This window comes from Amblyomma mixtum, chromosome 2, assembly GCF_055824585.1.
Source record: "Amblyomma mixtum isolate Tamu chromosome 2, ASM5582458v1, whole genome shotgun sequence".
Lineage (NCBI taxonomy): Eukaryota > Metazoa > Arthropoda > Arachnida > Ixodida > Ixodidae > Amblyomma > Amblyomma mixtum.
The window spans coordinates 318294131-318308823 of NC_143013.1; the positions used below are offsets into that span (position 1 = coordinate 318294131).

Here is a 14693-nt window from a genome sequence, read left to right on the forward strand (position 1 = left end):
TGCCATTGCCACTGAGCGCATGTACCAGCACGAAAGGTTTCGGAGGTGCTTAAGACGTGACTTTCAGATGATCACTTGGTAGTTATGAAACCTATGTTCCATAGTGAATTCTGTTAATTTCCTGGCACCTGTACTGAGAAAAAATTGAAAATTGGTTCACAGGAAAAGAAATGACACAGTAGCTGTCTCCCATATCTTGGTGTACACCTGGATCGCGCCATTAGGGTCGTCATAATTGATGGTCGTCGTAATTGATGGTTGTCAAACAACGTGGTTGTAAAAAATATACATTTGAAAGCTTGTTAAGTTGGGTTTCTCGCATTGCATACAAAATGGCGCCTGTAGCACTTCTTATGCATAAAATACAGGCGCACTTGGTGTATTCAACAATGCTGAAAAAGTTAACTTGATTTGGGCAACAGCACCACGTGCAGTGACGCCATTTTATAATTAGGCAATGCAGGAAAGCCAACTGAACAAGCTTTCATAAGCGTATTCTCGATGTTTGACATTTCGAACCATGTTGCCGATTTTATAAAATTTTAAAAACAGGGCTCATCTTCGTTGCTGATGTACACCAATTTTAATATAAATAATCAAAGATAAAGTTCATTTGTTAATTTCAATGGATCATCTAATTGTTCACCGTTATGAGGTATGTCCATCTTGCTATAGAATCTATCTGAACAGACCAAACTGACGTATCTCTCATAGTTTTTGAAGCAAAAATTTGTAAATGTTGAATGAAATCACCCTGCACACTGGACCAGCCCGACACTTGCTGCGCACGGGCCATATGAGGACGCTGCATGCGCAGCAGGCACAATGCAGGTCAGGTGTGCGTCTTAAATCCCTCTTTAAGTCTAAATTTGCCTGCACTCCAGCCTTCCTTCAGTTCACTGAGCCTTGCCATTAAATTAGCAACTACCGAAGCGTTCCTGACACCGGCTTTGTACTACGGCTGTTTCTACACTGTTCGTTGCCGGCCTGTTATGCTAGATTTCTGAATCAAGCAGATATCGTTATCAGTGGACAATGTGTTTGCACCACACTTCCTGCGTGCCTTATGCATTAAGCTTCTTTATGGTGCGTATAAATTCACCGGGTTTCTTCACAGTGCAGTACTTAGGAGAATGTTTTTTTTTTATTTCAAAGAACTGATAAGGGGTCGTCTTGTCAGCAGCTATGAACTCGCCATTGCCGCTAACCACCAGAGAGTGTTATTTAAAAATGGATTAGTAAGGCTTAGTTCAGCAGCTATCTAATTAGTATAGTTTGACTATTTGACGTACGACCACCGCGGCTGACAGTGTGTTCCTGAAAAGAATCTCTGTATATTTCGAACACCCTACTTTTAGGAAATTGTTAATGCGCTCACTGAAACAACCGGTATGTCAGCTTTAGCAAAGTGATCCATAGCATGATGTGTTTGAACCTCTGCAAATGCAACCTAAAAAAAATGCATGCCGGTAGCTATGCAAGCTTAAAAGTAACTTGTGCAAACAGGATGTCCACACACCAAAGAGCAGACAACACAAGCGCTTTGTCTTCCTGTTGGCTTCTCTGTGCACGTCCCATTTGTGGCAGATAATCTTTAAGCGGTTATAAAATCGATTAGCGCAAAAACGAGTCCGTTTAGGCAGTGAAAAAAAAAACGACGAAACAGTGTTAAAAATACGACAAAATATTTTGTAGTCTTGTCGTAAAGGAATATTCTTCTGTTGTTTTACAGTATTTTTCTGTAGTACTGTAGTTTTTTCTGTAGTACCCTAGAGTGTACAACTCTGTTGTAACTGCGCAAATTCTGCTGTTATATACAGCAAAAAAATTACGTTAAAAACATCACAGAACATGTGTTGTGACGACAGAAACTTTTCTGTTGTACTCTTCCGTGAAATATGTCTGTACCTGAGAAGCTTCGGCGATGGAGAGACATCCGCCGAAGAGAATGACGATGCCCCAGGGCATCTTGGTAGAGAAGTCCTTGAAGGAGACCAGCGGCTCACTACAGTGCATGTTGCGTGGGTCCTTGGGCAGCACAAACAGCAGGAAGCAGACGGCCAGAGCCGGACTGGAAGACTTAATTTTGCTGCAAGGAAAGGCGGAAATGCAAGTAAACAAACTATGCATGACTTTAAGATATGCACATGAGCTTTCGGTTAAGCACTGTTGTTAATAATGAAGGCGCGCAAGCTGGATCAAGCTGAGGCACGAAACTACAGATCTAAGACACTACAAAACAGATGAACGTAGGACATATCACCGAGTTTTTCCCATGATACGATGATAGCGACTATTTCTCTCAATATACGTGAGGATACTGTGGCTCAATTATGAATGAAGTGCCAACTAACCCCGTTGCCAATGGCGAATAATAGCCATTCCAATGTCGGTGGGTGCGGCAATGCTGACACCTATATAATTCGTAACACTGCCGTTTGCAGGCCACCACAGATTTCACACTAACGTACTGGTCATGCTTCATGCCAAGGTTATCGTAGCCTTGTTGACTCAGCCGCACCGAACAATGAGTGACTAGAGACATCGCTTTAAAGCAACCCAGTGCCATGGATTCTGTTCCAGCTGAAAAACCGGGGACGCTAACGCTTACGATAATCCACTATTCCGCTCAACAGCCTTAGCTACGAGACCTTGTTTAAGATTATGAACGCGTTGAACGGAAGGCAAGGGCGTTGTTAATATCTCTATCTTGAGGTATAAAGGCGCATGGACACACAGGCAGATACACACTGAGGCAGTCAGTGAAAAAATGGCTGTGATAGCTGTTAAACCATTAAGAAAATAACGGCGAAGGGCGAGGGTCTCCTGTCAAACGTACTGCTACGCGTCCAGCAAATAGGCACTCAAAAGAAGCCCGACGCCTGATGAAAACGTTGACATAAACACTGCTTTATTCTGTATTAGAATCAGCTTTATAGAAGCTCTGCGGCAGCCAGCACAAGCCCACTAAGCAATCAGCAACAGCCTTGAATAGTGTAGGTGGCTAACTTGAAACAAAACACGATGTTCCAAAGCAGCAAAATTAAAATAAACAGCAATCAAAGGGACACTGAGGACAGATTGAAGTTGGCCCGTATCAATGGGTTACTGCGCTGTAGTGCAAAAGAGGCTAACTTCACTGGAAGCATAGCTCTCATGAGCTAAAAAAGGTCAAGAAACGGAATATAAGCGTCGCCACCACCGGCCGTTTTCGGAAGCAACGTGCAGTGACGTCAAAACCATTTTGTTTGCCGCACATCCCAAAGGCCAGGCAACACCGGCATTCACTTCTGAATGGTGAGCACCAAGTTCTCGATCCTGAACTCAACAGTTTGAACTGAGCGCTGGATAAATATTTAAATTCAATTTCTCAGCAAGAAATACTAATACTAAATGCGCTTTTTACTGCCAGACAAACATCAACATAGTAAAAACGACACATAGAATAGACTTTTACCAACAAAAAATTTAGATGGAGTTACTGTCAGTACCCCTTTAGCGCAATACTAGACACCTTTAGTGTCGTGTTACCATTTTCGTTACCGGAGTACCGGGAGCCCGCGCGTCGCCAGTGCGCATGCACAGTTCATCTTGACGGCACCTGATACCTGGCAGCTGCGCGTACCCTGCCGCGGGCATCGGGCCAATCAGCGCGAACGCACTGGCGGTGGGCGGGCTTTCGATACTCCGATAATGGCACCACGGTACGCATTCTACAGCATTTGTCTACTAACGTATAAACATTGTGATTGTGCAAAACAGTCAGGACGCACCCACCTGCCGTACGGTAGGAGATCACTCCAGCCGGTCATGAAGTGCGGCTTGTAAAAGAACAGGACGAGTATCACAGCAGCCAGTATGATGAGCACGGTGTACTCGGCGAAGCTGACGGAGCCCAGCCGCTGGTACTGCTGCTGGATTTCCCGCCGGATGTCGTGCTTGCCCTCGATACAGTGCTGATTCTTCCTGCGAAAAGGGAAATGAAAGAAGATCAAAAGCCAGGCCGCCAGACGCAGTTCTTTTCCTCATGCATTTATTCGCCGCCCGCGTGCTTTCTGATTTCCAAATGGGGGCCTCTGGCCCACAGGTTCATTTTGGATCCGTTCCACTAACTCGTCGCTCCGAGGAGTTTTTTTTTTTTTTTTTTTTACGAAATCCCTTTTATCGAAATTAAACTGTGCTTGAGAATGCACTTTAATGACTGAGCTCATACACCGCAGAAATTGCGAAAACAGGGCTCATCCGAGCCCGGCCTGCGCGATTTTACCAGTGTTCTTGTTTCAAGGCACCCATCTCTTCATTCTGCAGTTGCTGATTTCGCTGTAGTGCATTCGTTACAGTCAGCAACATAAACCGCAAAAAGTACAGTCAAAAAGTCCAAGCATTTCTGGCGATTAAAAGCTGGTAAATTTAGCCTTAACTTTGGTACAACCTGCTCTACGCGCTTCAAGAGTGACCTTTATTTCCTTTCGTTTACTCTTCCTGACACTTTAATAAAAACAGAAAGGAATGAAACTGAATGATTCGCGGCCCGTTATAAAACAAAACATGGCACAATACCAAGAAATCCGCATTGTGTTTTTTTTCCTTACATCTGCATAGATTTTTTGTGCGTTCTTGAGGACGTGGGTTCAGTCCCGCCCACGTCGGCCGGATTTCGATCAAGGCGAAACGGTGTCTTAGTGGAGTGCTCCGGATGGTTTGGTTTGGTTTATGGGGTTTAACGTCCCAGAGCGACTCAGGCTATGAGAGACGCCGTAGTGAAGGGCTCCGGAAATTTCGACCACCAGGGGTTCTTTACCGTGCAGGAGTAATTTCGACCACATGGGGATCTATAACATGCACTGACATCGCACACCACACATGCACCTTTCGCGTTTAAAATAATTTGGTAAATTGGTTTTTGATGAAAAGAAATGGCGCAGTATATCTCTCACATATCTCGGCGGACACCTGGCGCGGTTCAGGTGTCCGCTAAGATATGTGAGACAGATACTGCGCCATTTGCTTTCCTCAAAAACCAATTTACCAATTTTTTTTAAACGCGAAAGGTGCATGTGTGGTGTGCGATGTCAGTGCATGTTACAGATCCCCATGTGGTCGAAATTATTCCGGAGCCCTCTACTACGACACCTCTTTCTCTGTTGCGTCTTTCACTCCCTCCGCCATACCTTCCTCACGGCGTGGTGCGAGTGGTGGTGGTGGTGGAAACTTTTATTGCCAATGATGTAAATCGTGGGGGCGAAGCCCCCCACATGGCACTTGTATGCCTCCTCAATGTGAGGAGGAGGCACCCTTACAACGCGAAGGATAGCCCCTGGAGCGCAATCCTTCTGTGAGCGCTGGAGATGATCCGGCGCTGGTCTAGAGCGGACGAGCTGGTCAGAAGAGACTCCCAGTAAGATTCCGCCGCGGTTGGTGATGGGGGATGAGGGAAGGTGGGGCATGTGAGGTGGGTATGTAAGAAGTCTCCTGGTTTGCCGCAAAGTTTGCATGATGACGGGAATTTGTCTGGGTGTCGGGCATGCAGCAGTATTGGGTATGAAGCAGTTCGGTTTTGTAGTTGTCGCCAATGTGCAGCCTGCGCTATGGTGAGGGATGGAGCTGGGGGTGCGTATTCCCTTCGTTTGTGTCGGTAGTACGAAAGAATATCACGGAAGGAGAGCAGGCGCTCCGAGGCTCGTAGAAGGGGCTCGACTCCTGCCCGAAATGTGAGACCTCGGGCTAGGGAATGAGCCTCCTCGTTGCCAGGGAGGCCAGCATGTGCTGGCGTCCAGATGAGGGTTTTGAGGCGCCGGGGCTGCCAGAAGCGTAGTAAACTAGCAGCGGTGCTGGATATGTAGCCCTTGGCATAATTTAAAATGGCAGATTTGGAATCTGAGATAATTTTTGTGGCAGATGTAGAAATGAGAGCAAGTACGATGGCTGCCTCTTCTGCCTCTGTGGTCGAATTGGTAATGATTGAGCTGGAGGTTAGAAGCTTCGCAATATTGTCGGCTACCGCCAGGGCCATACGGGAGCCAGTCGTATATTCCGCTGCGTCCACACAGACCACCTCATAGTCCTCGCTGTACTGTTTGTGGAGGGCCCGAGCCCTTGCTACTCTGCGTTCCCTGTCTCGCTCAGGGTGCATGTTCTTGGGGATGGGGGTTACGTTGAGGTTAGAGCGGAGGGTAGCAGAAAGGGGGACCCCCTCGGTAGGCTCTATAATTGGGGTCAGGCTCAACTGGGACAATAAAGTGCGACCAGCCTCCGAGTTGGATAGACGGGATAGTTGTGCTATAAAGGTAGCTTCTTTGAGCTCCTCAAAGGTGTTGTGTACACCGAGTTTGAGGAGTCGGTCGTTGGATGTGCTGGGGGGAAGACGTAGAGCCGTTCTCGTGCAACTACGTAGGAGCGCATTAACCCGGTCTCTCTCCTTCTGTTTGAGGGGTAGGTATGGAAGGGCATATGTTGTGCAGCTTATGATGTAAGCCTGGGCGAGGCGAGTCGGGTTTCGCTCGGGAAAGCCAGCCCTGCGGTTCGCTATGCGGCGAATCAGTCGAGTGGTGTGTTGAGCGTGTGTTTGCAGTGTCTTTACGACTTCTCCGTGCGCACCGTGGGAGTGGAGAACTAGGCCTAGCACGCGGATTTTGTGTACTAGTGGGATGGGATGGGCACCTAGGGTGAGGGAGACGGGTGCATTGACTGAATCGTGTTGCTTGGGTCCGTAGAGAAAGAGCTCCGAGTGGCCCGAAAGATAAAAGAGTTAGTGCGCTATTTCCTTTCCTAAAAAAAAATAACAATTGTCCTGAAACGCCACAGCACGTTTCACGACCAATACAAGTGGGCTGTCGCCGCGCTCTAGTTGTATGATTACGTGAAGTTTTGAAACTATAATATCTACGGCGCCCAGCGTAAACTCTACTAAAGGGGCTCTGAAACACCTTGCGAGGTGAGCAGATCAACTCGCTCAATCACTGCATGGTATGTTCATGAACACCTGGGCCAAATGATACACTTCTACACGCAGCAACAAGCCCACAATCACGCGTGAAAGTTGCCGAGCCATTTCAGGGGACTTTTTCAAGCCCGCACCCTCCTCCGTCGCACGCTCCTGCGTATACCAGTTCTGAGAGAGTCATTGGTTAAATATTTTCAGACGTCAGGCAGCTACCATGGCCGCGACCAGTCAGCCGCGCAGCTGCGGTGGGTCAGGAAGCTCTGCTCCCGGCGGTGGGGCCGCCGGAGGAGCGCCGACCATTCAGCGTGCAAAAGGTGACGAGGGAAGAGGGAAAGGCGCGAAGACGTTGAAATTTAAATTTTGACTACGAATAATTCAACTTCTTCAAAGCGCACTAAAAGATTGTTTGCTGGACGATATTCGTGAAGCGGCATCCTTTACATCCGAGGCATACCGCACCTTTATTGGAGCTCCTTTTAGAGCCCCTTTAAATAAAAGCAGCAGCTTTCCAAGGCAGTTTCTGAAATAATGAGCAGGTTGGTGATGTACTTGAGTTGTCAGCTGTGTGAAACAGAGATACACCTCCAGCATAATAGCTGAAGAGCTATCACAACATTTCAGCAGCAAATTCGAATTGCTCCTAAATCAATGTAAAGAAACAATGGTGTACATAGATACAAAGGTCAGAAAGACATTGAGGATTCCCAAACGCACACTTTAGGCAAGTTGGAATGCACAGTTCCACGGCAGCAATAAAGCCGTTAATAAAGGGAACGTTAAACCAAGCGAAAAAATTTGTGCGATTTATTTCTTTCTATGTAGCCAGCTATAGACCACAACCTCGGGCTGCGCAAGTTTTTTTTTTTTTTTTTTCAGGCTGCTATGCAATTTCGATGGACATACGTTGAATAGAGGACAATCCCAAGATACCTAGCCACAGACCATCAAATGCGGTTACGTTTCTGATAGATATTTCGATTATCTGATGACAGATTTTCCCAGAAATTCTACGCTGTTGAGTACACAAAACGACAACTATACCTATGACCACACTGATCATTTTGTACCCTCGCGTAGCATTTATCTCTGTTACGTGCGTCCATCGTCGCTGCTTTTTTAGTGTGCGTCATGTCCGTCCATAAACGCTCTCGGGTCTTCTCCCTGCACCCAAACATTCACGCGACTGAAGAAGAAACGTACAACTCGCTGCGAGTGGTTGAAAGCCGTTTCAGCGACAAGTTTGTGCACGTGTACTCCTGACAGCAGCATGCATGAAAGAAGAGTACCGCCTACCTGCTAAATCGAATGACGAGCCACAGGTAGAGCCAGCCGATGGCAGTGCAAACAATCATAGGAGGAACATTGTAGAGCATCCACGTTGCCGACGTAAGCTCAGTGGAATGCGGGAACAACCTGCAAAGTAAGAGAACATACGGCGGTGTACAACACTGTTTTACTCCTCGTTCATCATCATCATCATCAGCCTGAATACACCCACTGCAGGGCAGAGGCCTCTCCCATGTCTCTCCATGTCTCTCCCTGTCCTTCGCCAGTTGCGGCCACCGTACTCCCGCAAATTTCTCAATCTCATCCGCCCACCTAACTTTCTGCCGCCCCCTGCTACGCTTGCCTTTTCTTGGTATCCACTCAGTTACCCTTAAGTACCAGCGGTTATCTTTCCTTCGCATTACATACACTCGTTAGAACTCTGCAACGCCACAACAATAAGTAACAGCCTTGTAGCTTTCTGCATAGGTATACGTCAGCATACATGCATTGGAGACACACAGCAGACTACCAGCAATCGTGCTGAACACTGTACGAAGTGTAGCACGCAATCCGAAACAAGGTTGTAAAAGGATTTATTTATTTATTGATTGATTGATTGATTGATTGATTGATTGATTGATTGATTGATTGATTGATTGATTGATTGATTGATTGATTGATTGATTGATTGATTGATTGATTGATTCGTCAAATGCCCCTGTTGGCGTATTACATGAGGGGTGGGTCGTTACAGCATGTCGATGTTTTTTCAATGAACGCCTTGAAGTGAGCTGCATTAGTGTTGCGTCGGCAGGAAGGCGATTCCAGTCCTTTGATTGCAACCAAAGCTCAATCGATTGATGAGAACAGCGTGGTACCAACTTTTTTCTTTTACTTCTCAGTTAACCTGCTTCATTAGCTAATGGTGAGTGACTACTATTTAACCACTGCAGATTCGTCAAAACAGTATTTCTCGACAAAACTTTGGTTGGGCCTAGTTGGTACATGATGTTGTGAAGGTATAGGATGCGCAATCAAAGGACGAACCACGAAGAAAGACACAGGGACACACACAAGCGCACTAACAACTGTTTATTTCTTCCTTGCAACGCTTACTTATACACCTGGCCACGCATGCTCAAAAGCAATCTTTAACCACAATAGTCAAGCCAAGGTCTGTTAGCGCAGACGCGAACGCAAAAAGTTGATTTCGGCAACGTACAGAGCCACGGACGTGTCACTGATACAATCTACAACGTTTTCCTTTATGTGGAAAGCTTCCAAAGCCAGCCGCGCTTGTTCATTTTTACTTTTTCCCAGTATCACGGTCTCGTCAAGTCGCGGTGCGCAATTGCGGCAAGAACTAAGATGGGACACAAGGTGTGCCCCTTTGTCTGTGTTGTTCCTAACTTTATTCGCATGCTCCCTGAGTCGCTCGTTTATGCACCGCCCTGTCTGCCCGATGTAGGTCTTACCACATGAAAGAGGGAAGGAGTATACCACCCTGGTGGCGCAAGGGATGTAGGTAGACCCGTGCCTGATTAGGCATCCACTCCTTCTATCACCGCACGTGCGGGCGCACAGCTTCGCCAGTTTATTCGGCGCAGAAAACGCCAGAGGGACACCATGCCTGCCTGCAACTCTCTTGAGGTGATGAGACACCTTATGCAGATATGGCACCACCACAGGCCTGAACGCTTCGCGTTCACTCGTCCCTCTCATACTTGGCGTACCGGTCTTCATCTTTCGTATCAGGGCCTCGGCAACCGCCGTCAAGAGCGACATAGGGAAACCTGCTGCCGAAAGCCGGCGGATCTGATTGTCAAAACTTGCCTGCAATTGATGCACACACGACTTTTTGAGAGCCGATTCCATGCAATGGGTAGCAATGCCTCTTTTCACAATTTTGGAATGCTCTGATTTGTACGGCAAAAGTTCCTTTTTTGCACGAGGTTGGTAAGACCAACATACATGCCGCACGCAGAACTCTAGTTGGAGGAAAAACTTTGTCCCAGTCCGAAAAAGTGCAGTAAAAGTAAAAACTAAGTTTATAGAATTCTGCAAAAAACTTGAACTAACGACGCTCGCTCGGGATATAGATAAAAGTAGAGGTCAGTGCTTATCGGTTTTCTTCACAGCAAAGACGCACAAGCCGGAAATACCTTTCAGAACCATAGTCCGTGAGTCTGGTTGTTGGCAGCACAACGTTAGCTTATTCTTGCAGAAGAGACTAAAATTGCTAAAGGTTAACGATCCGTTCAGGACTAAGAGTTCGGAAGATGTAGTGCGGTTTTTAGAAAGTAATACAAATGTCGGGTATGCTTTTTCAGTAGATGTAGAAGATTTATTCTATTCAGTGCCACAGCGCGAGCTTTTGTATGCGGTGAAATCATGCATTGAGGAAAATGGTGAGCTCAGTTTCCAAAACGCTACGGGACTTTCTGTGGGGAACTTTTTAAATCTTTTAGAATATTATCTTAAGGTCACTTTTATTGTTTTTAATGACCAGCCATTTTTGCAGCGCAACGGCATTTGTATTGGGTCCTGTGTTGCTCCAGTTCTCTGTGAAATTTTTTTATCAAGTATTGACAAGTCTTTAGACGATGTTTTTAGCAAGGGAAAGGTTTTAAAAGTGTTTAGGTACGTTGACGATTTTTTACTGTTTTTAGCGCGTGACTATTCCAGCCAGGATGCGATTGATGAAGTTTTTGAAGTTTTTAAGCAACACGGACAAGGTCTTGGTTTTACACATGAGTTACCCCACAGGAGTGCTCTGCAGTTCCTGGACCTCCAACTAGAGTTCTGCGTGCGGCATGTATGTTGGTCTTACCAACCTCGTGCAAAAAAGGAACTTTTGCCGTACAAATCAGAGCATTCCAAAATTGTGAAAAGAGGCATTGCTACCCATTGCATGGAATCGGCTCTCAAAAAGTCGTGTGTGCATCAATTGCAGGCAAGTTTTGACAATCAGATCCGCCGGCTTTCGGCAGCAGGTTTCCCTATGTCGCTCTTGACGGCGGTTGCCGAGGCCCTGATACGAAAGATGAAGACCGGTACGCCAAGTATGAGAGGGACGAGTGAACGCGAAGCGTTCAGGCCTGTGGTGGTGCCATATCTGCATAAGGTGTCTCATCACCTCAAGAGAGTTGCAGGCAGGCATGGTGTCCCTCTGGCGTTTTCTGCGCCGAATAAACTGGCGAAGCTGTGCGCCCGCACGTGCGGTGATAGAAGGAGTGGATGCCTAATCAGGCACGGGTCTACCTACATCCCTTGCGCCACCGGGGTGGTATACTCCTTCCCTCTTTAATGTGGTAAGACCTACATCGGGCAGACAGGGCGGTGCATAAACGAGCGACTCAGGGAGCATGCGAATAAAGTTAGGAACAACACAGACAAAGGGGCACACCTTGTGTCCCATCTCAGTTCTTGCCGCAATTGCGCACCGCGACTTGACGAGACCGTGATACTGGGAAAAAGTAAAAATGAACAAGCGCGGCTGGCTTTGGAAGCTTTCCACATAAAGGAAAACGTTGTAGATTGTATCAGTGACACGTCCGTGGCTCTGTACGTTGCCGAAATCAACTTTTTGCGTTCGCGTCTGCGCTAACAGACCTTGGCTTGACTATTGTGGTTAAAGATTGCTTTTGAGCATGCGTGGCCAGGTGTATAAGTAAGCGTTGCAAGGAAGAAATAAACAGTTGTTAGTGCGCTTGTGTGTGTCCCTGTGTCTTTCTTCGTGGTTCGTCCTTTGATTGCGCATCCTATACCTTCACAACAGTATTTCTCGAAAGCCGCAATACGTAGGGAAAAACTTTCAGGCGCACACCCATTGTCTAAAAGCTTTAGTGTTAAAGTGCTTTCTCGCACTATGACTAAAGCACGTGGAATGTTTATCTACCGTAACACAGGTTCCTTGAAACAATCCGCGACCTCCAGCGGGCTCCGCTTCTAGCCGTTTTTAGCAAGTTCAACTTTGCGCAGCATTCGCCGTCGTTAGGGCGAGTGAATGGGCCTATCCTGGGTACCCGAGGGTTCACCGCACTTGTTTTAACCCTTTGTCAAATTTAACCCTTTTTTTTGGAAGTAGGAAGTAGGCTTTATCAAGCGTGCACCGACCGAGGTTTGAAATGCCGACCCTACATGACTGTGCATGCGGCCTTTATTTTGGCACGGTTATCATGAGAAAAGATGGCTTCTTTTTATTATTTTTTTTATGTCCGATGGTTTGTCAAAAGTAACTCGCGGAAACAGTAGCTGATAGCGCTGCTTTTAGTCAGTAATTCTGCTGGGCCGTGGCAGTCCTCTCAAGCCCCCTAATACTGTAGAATGGGAACGGCCCGGCACTCTCGTTATCAGCCTCTTCGCCATACGCAGCGCCACGCGTTGTCATTCCGGCGCTCCGTTGTTCCGTCATGTGCGCTAATCTTTTTTACCCGCGACTGTACATTTTAGCCTAGTTTCTATGGTGCTGCAAGCTCGTGAATGAAAAGTTTTTTTTATAGTTTATAAAGTTGTCATTTCATTAAAGCAGCGTCGACAGCAGTTTAAGTTAGGCCTGCTCGAAGTTTGGCATGTGAGAATATTTGATTAGACGACGTCAACTTTGCTTTTTCTCAGACAAGCCCGGTAGGTTTCTCCATTCCCTGTTTTTGACGTCAATACTTCTTGAGAAAAAAAAAGATGGCGGCTATATTTACCAGTACTGACGTGCTTGGATTACACATGAATCAGTACGCGCCAACAGACTACCTACAAGTGGTTTCGATTGCCGCTGGGTCGCCGGCTAATCAATGGAAGCACGTTGAGGCAGCGAAAACAAGTTGGGGTATTTAGGAAGACCAAAAATGGTGCACTTCCTAGGCACTAACCACCACCCCCGCGCATCTCGTCGAGTGATGCTACACTATACCTGGAAGCCAACTACGAGTGGGAAAAATGCCGCATCCCGCTCTGCATCCAGCTTTTGCACCTTTGCACAAAGGAAGCTAATGGCTTCAACGCGCAGAGGCGTACAGATTCAAAGAGAACTCATGCGGCACTTTATTTACAATATCTATTTTTTAATGGTTCCCCTGAATGTAGCCGCGGGTGAGAGAGAGAGAGAGAGAACAACTTTTATTTAGAAAGCCTGCAGAGTCGGTTAGGCTCCCTCCAAGCAGGGAGGACAAGCTTTTACCGCGACGCGGCCACTACGTCAATGTCGTACCACTTTTTCAGAGCGGCTATTGCTCTCAGGGAACAACTGTGACCAACTCTGTTTAGCGCCGCTAACTGACGTGTAAAAATGCGAATTGTGATAAACGTATCATTTTCCTCTTCCTAATTCACGAATCAATAATTTGTGCCATTTTTTTACGCGAAACTTATAACACCCTACAAAGGGTTAAGCAGGCCAATGAAGTTTTCAACAGAGCAACGTTTAGACTTCGAGCCATTTGAGCTCTAATCTGATGCTCTGCAACTTCCGAACTGGTGCCTATTAGGTATAACCACTGTACTTGAATTTCGTCAGCTAATGTTACGTAAATATCTGCGCAACTATTTACGTATATATCAAGGGAAACAAATTCCACCTTTCATGAACTACAGTACTTGTCTGCACAACAGCTTATCGACAGTCTCGGTTCTGGCAGTCTTGATCTCACAGGTAGCATAAGGCTGCTCTCACACACCTGTCGCCCTCTAAGTTCAGTCACATTCTATGAGGAATTGCCGCCGTAGAGGGCATTCCACGTCCTCCACTACGGTTGGGGCTGGCGTTGGCGAACGCTATCAAATGTTAGGCTAAACGCAACACAATACACAAGAACGCAGAAGGTTACAAAGCCGCCACAGTAGCTCATTTTTCGTAGAGCGCCGTACGCTACATTGGGAGGCCATGAGTTCGGATCCCGCCCCCAAAGTGTGGGTATATTTTCTATTTTCTACTAAATTATGTTCCATCTCAACTATAACTACACTACTAATCTGCCACTTCTATCAGCACCATCATTTCAAAACCATTCTTCTGTGCTTCCCTCAGTTAAAATGACTGTTGCTTTCCTTCCTGTGCATACGTTGGAAAAGATAGGCAACTAACTACTTTTCCAAAGTTCGAAAGCGCCAGCGCAGCATCACCATATGATGCATTCGATAACCATCTAGCCAAATTTTCCCCCCGTTTGCCCTTGGTACGCTCTGGAGAGTTTTTGCAATGTCTCTCGAAGCTTTCGCCTCCTCCGATTCAGCCTCTGTTTGGCTCAACTCTCCATTAAAAACAGCTTTCATTCAGCGGGGCTCAAGCTCGCTCTCACACTCTCAACAGATTTGGAGGTCCTGCCTTCCCCACCGCTTCTACTCATACATCACTGACGACCGCCCACAGAGTACGCGCCCCGCCCCGTTGGCCATGCCTTTCTACAGGCCTCGTGAGTGACACCCTCCCCAAAAGAATGTCTGTTTTGCTCTGAATGATGCATGGTACAGGCTATGGTCATTAACA

At 46.7% G+C, this 14693-nt stretch overlaps 1 protein-coding gene across 5 annotated transcripts in view; it reads right to left on the minus strand.

Annotated features, from left to right (window-relative positions):
* LOC149365125 (solute carrier family 13 member 2-like) overlaps nt 1–14693 on the minus strand; it is a 125842-nt gene that overhangs the window by 11821 nt on the left and 99328 nt on the right. For all 5 annotated transcript variants that reach the window (XM_089575210.1, XM_089575207.1, XM_089575209.1 and 2 more), the window contains exons 8-10: nt 8237–8356; nt 3778–3966; nt 1909–2089 (exon numbers count right to left, since the gene is read on the minus strand). In XM_089575210.1, coding sequence (XP_089431336.1) covers nt 1909–2089; nt 3778–3966; nt 8237–8356 — 490 coding nt within the window. The remainder of the gene's footprint in view (nt 1–1908; nt 2090–3777; nt 3967–8236; nt 8357–14693) is intronic.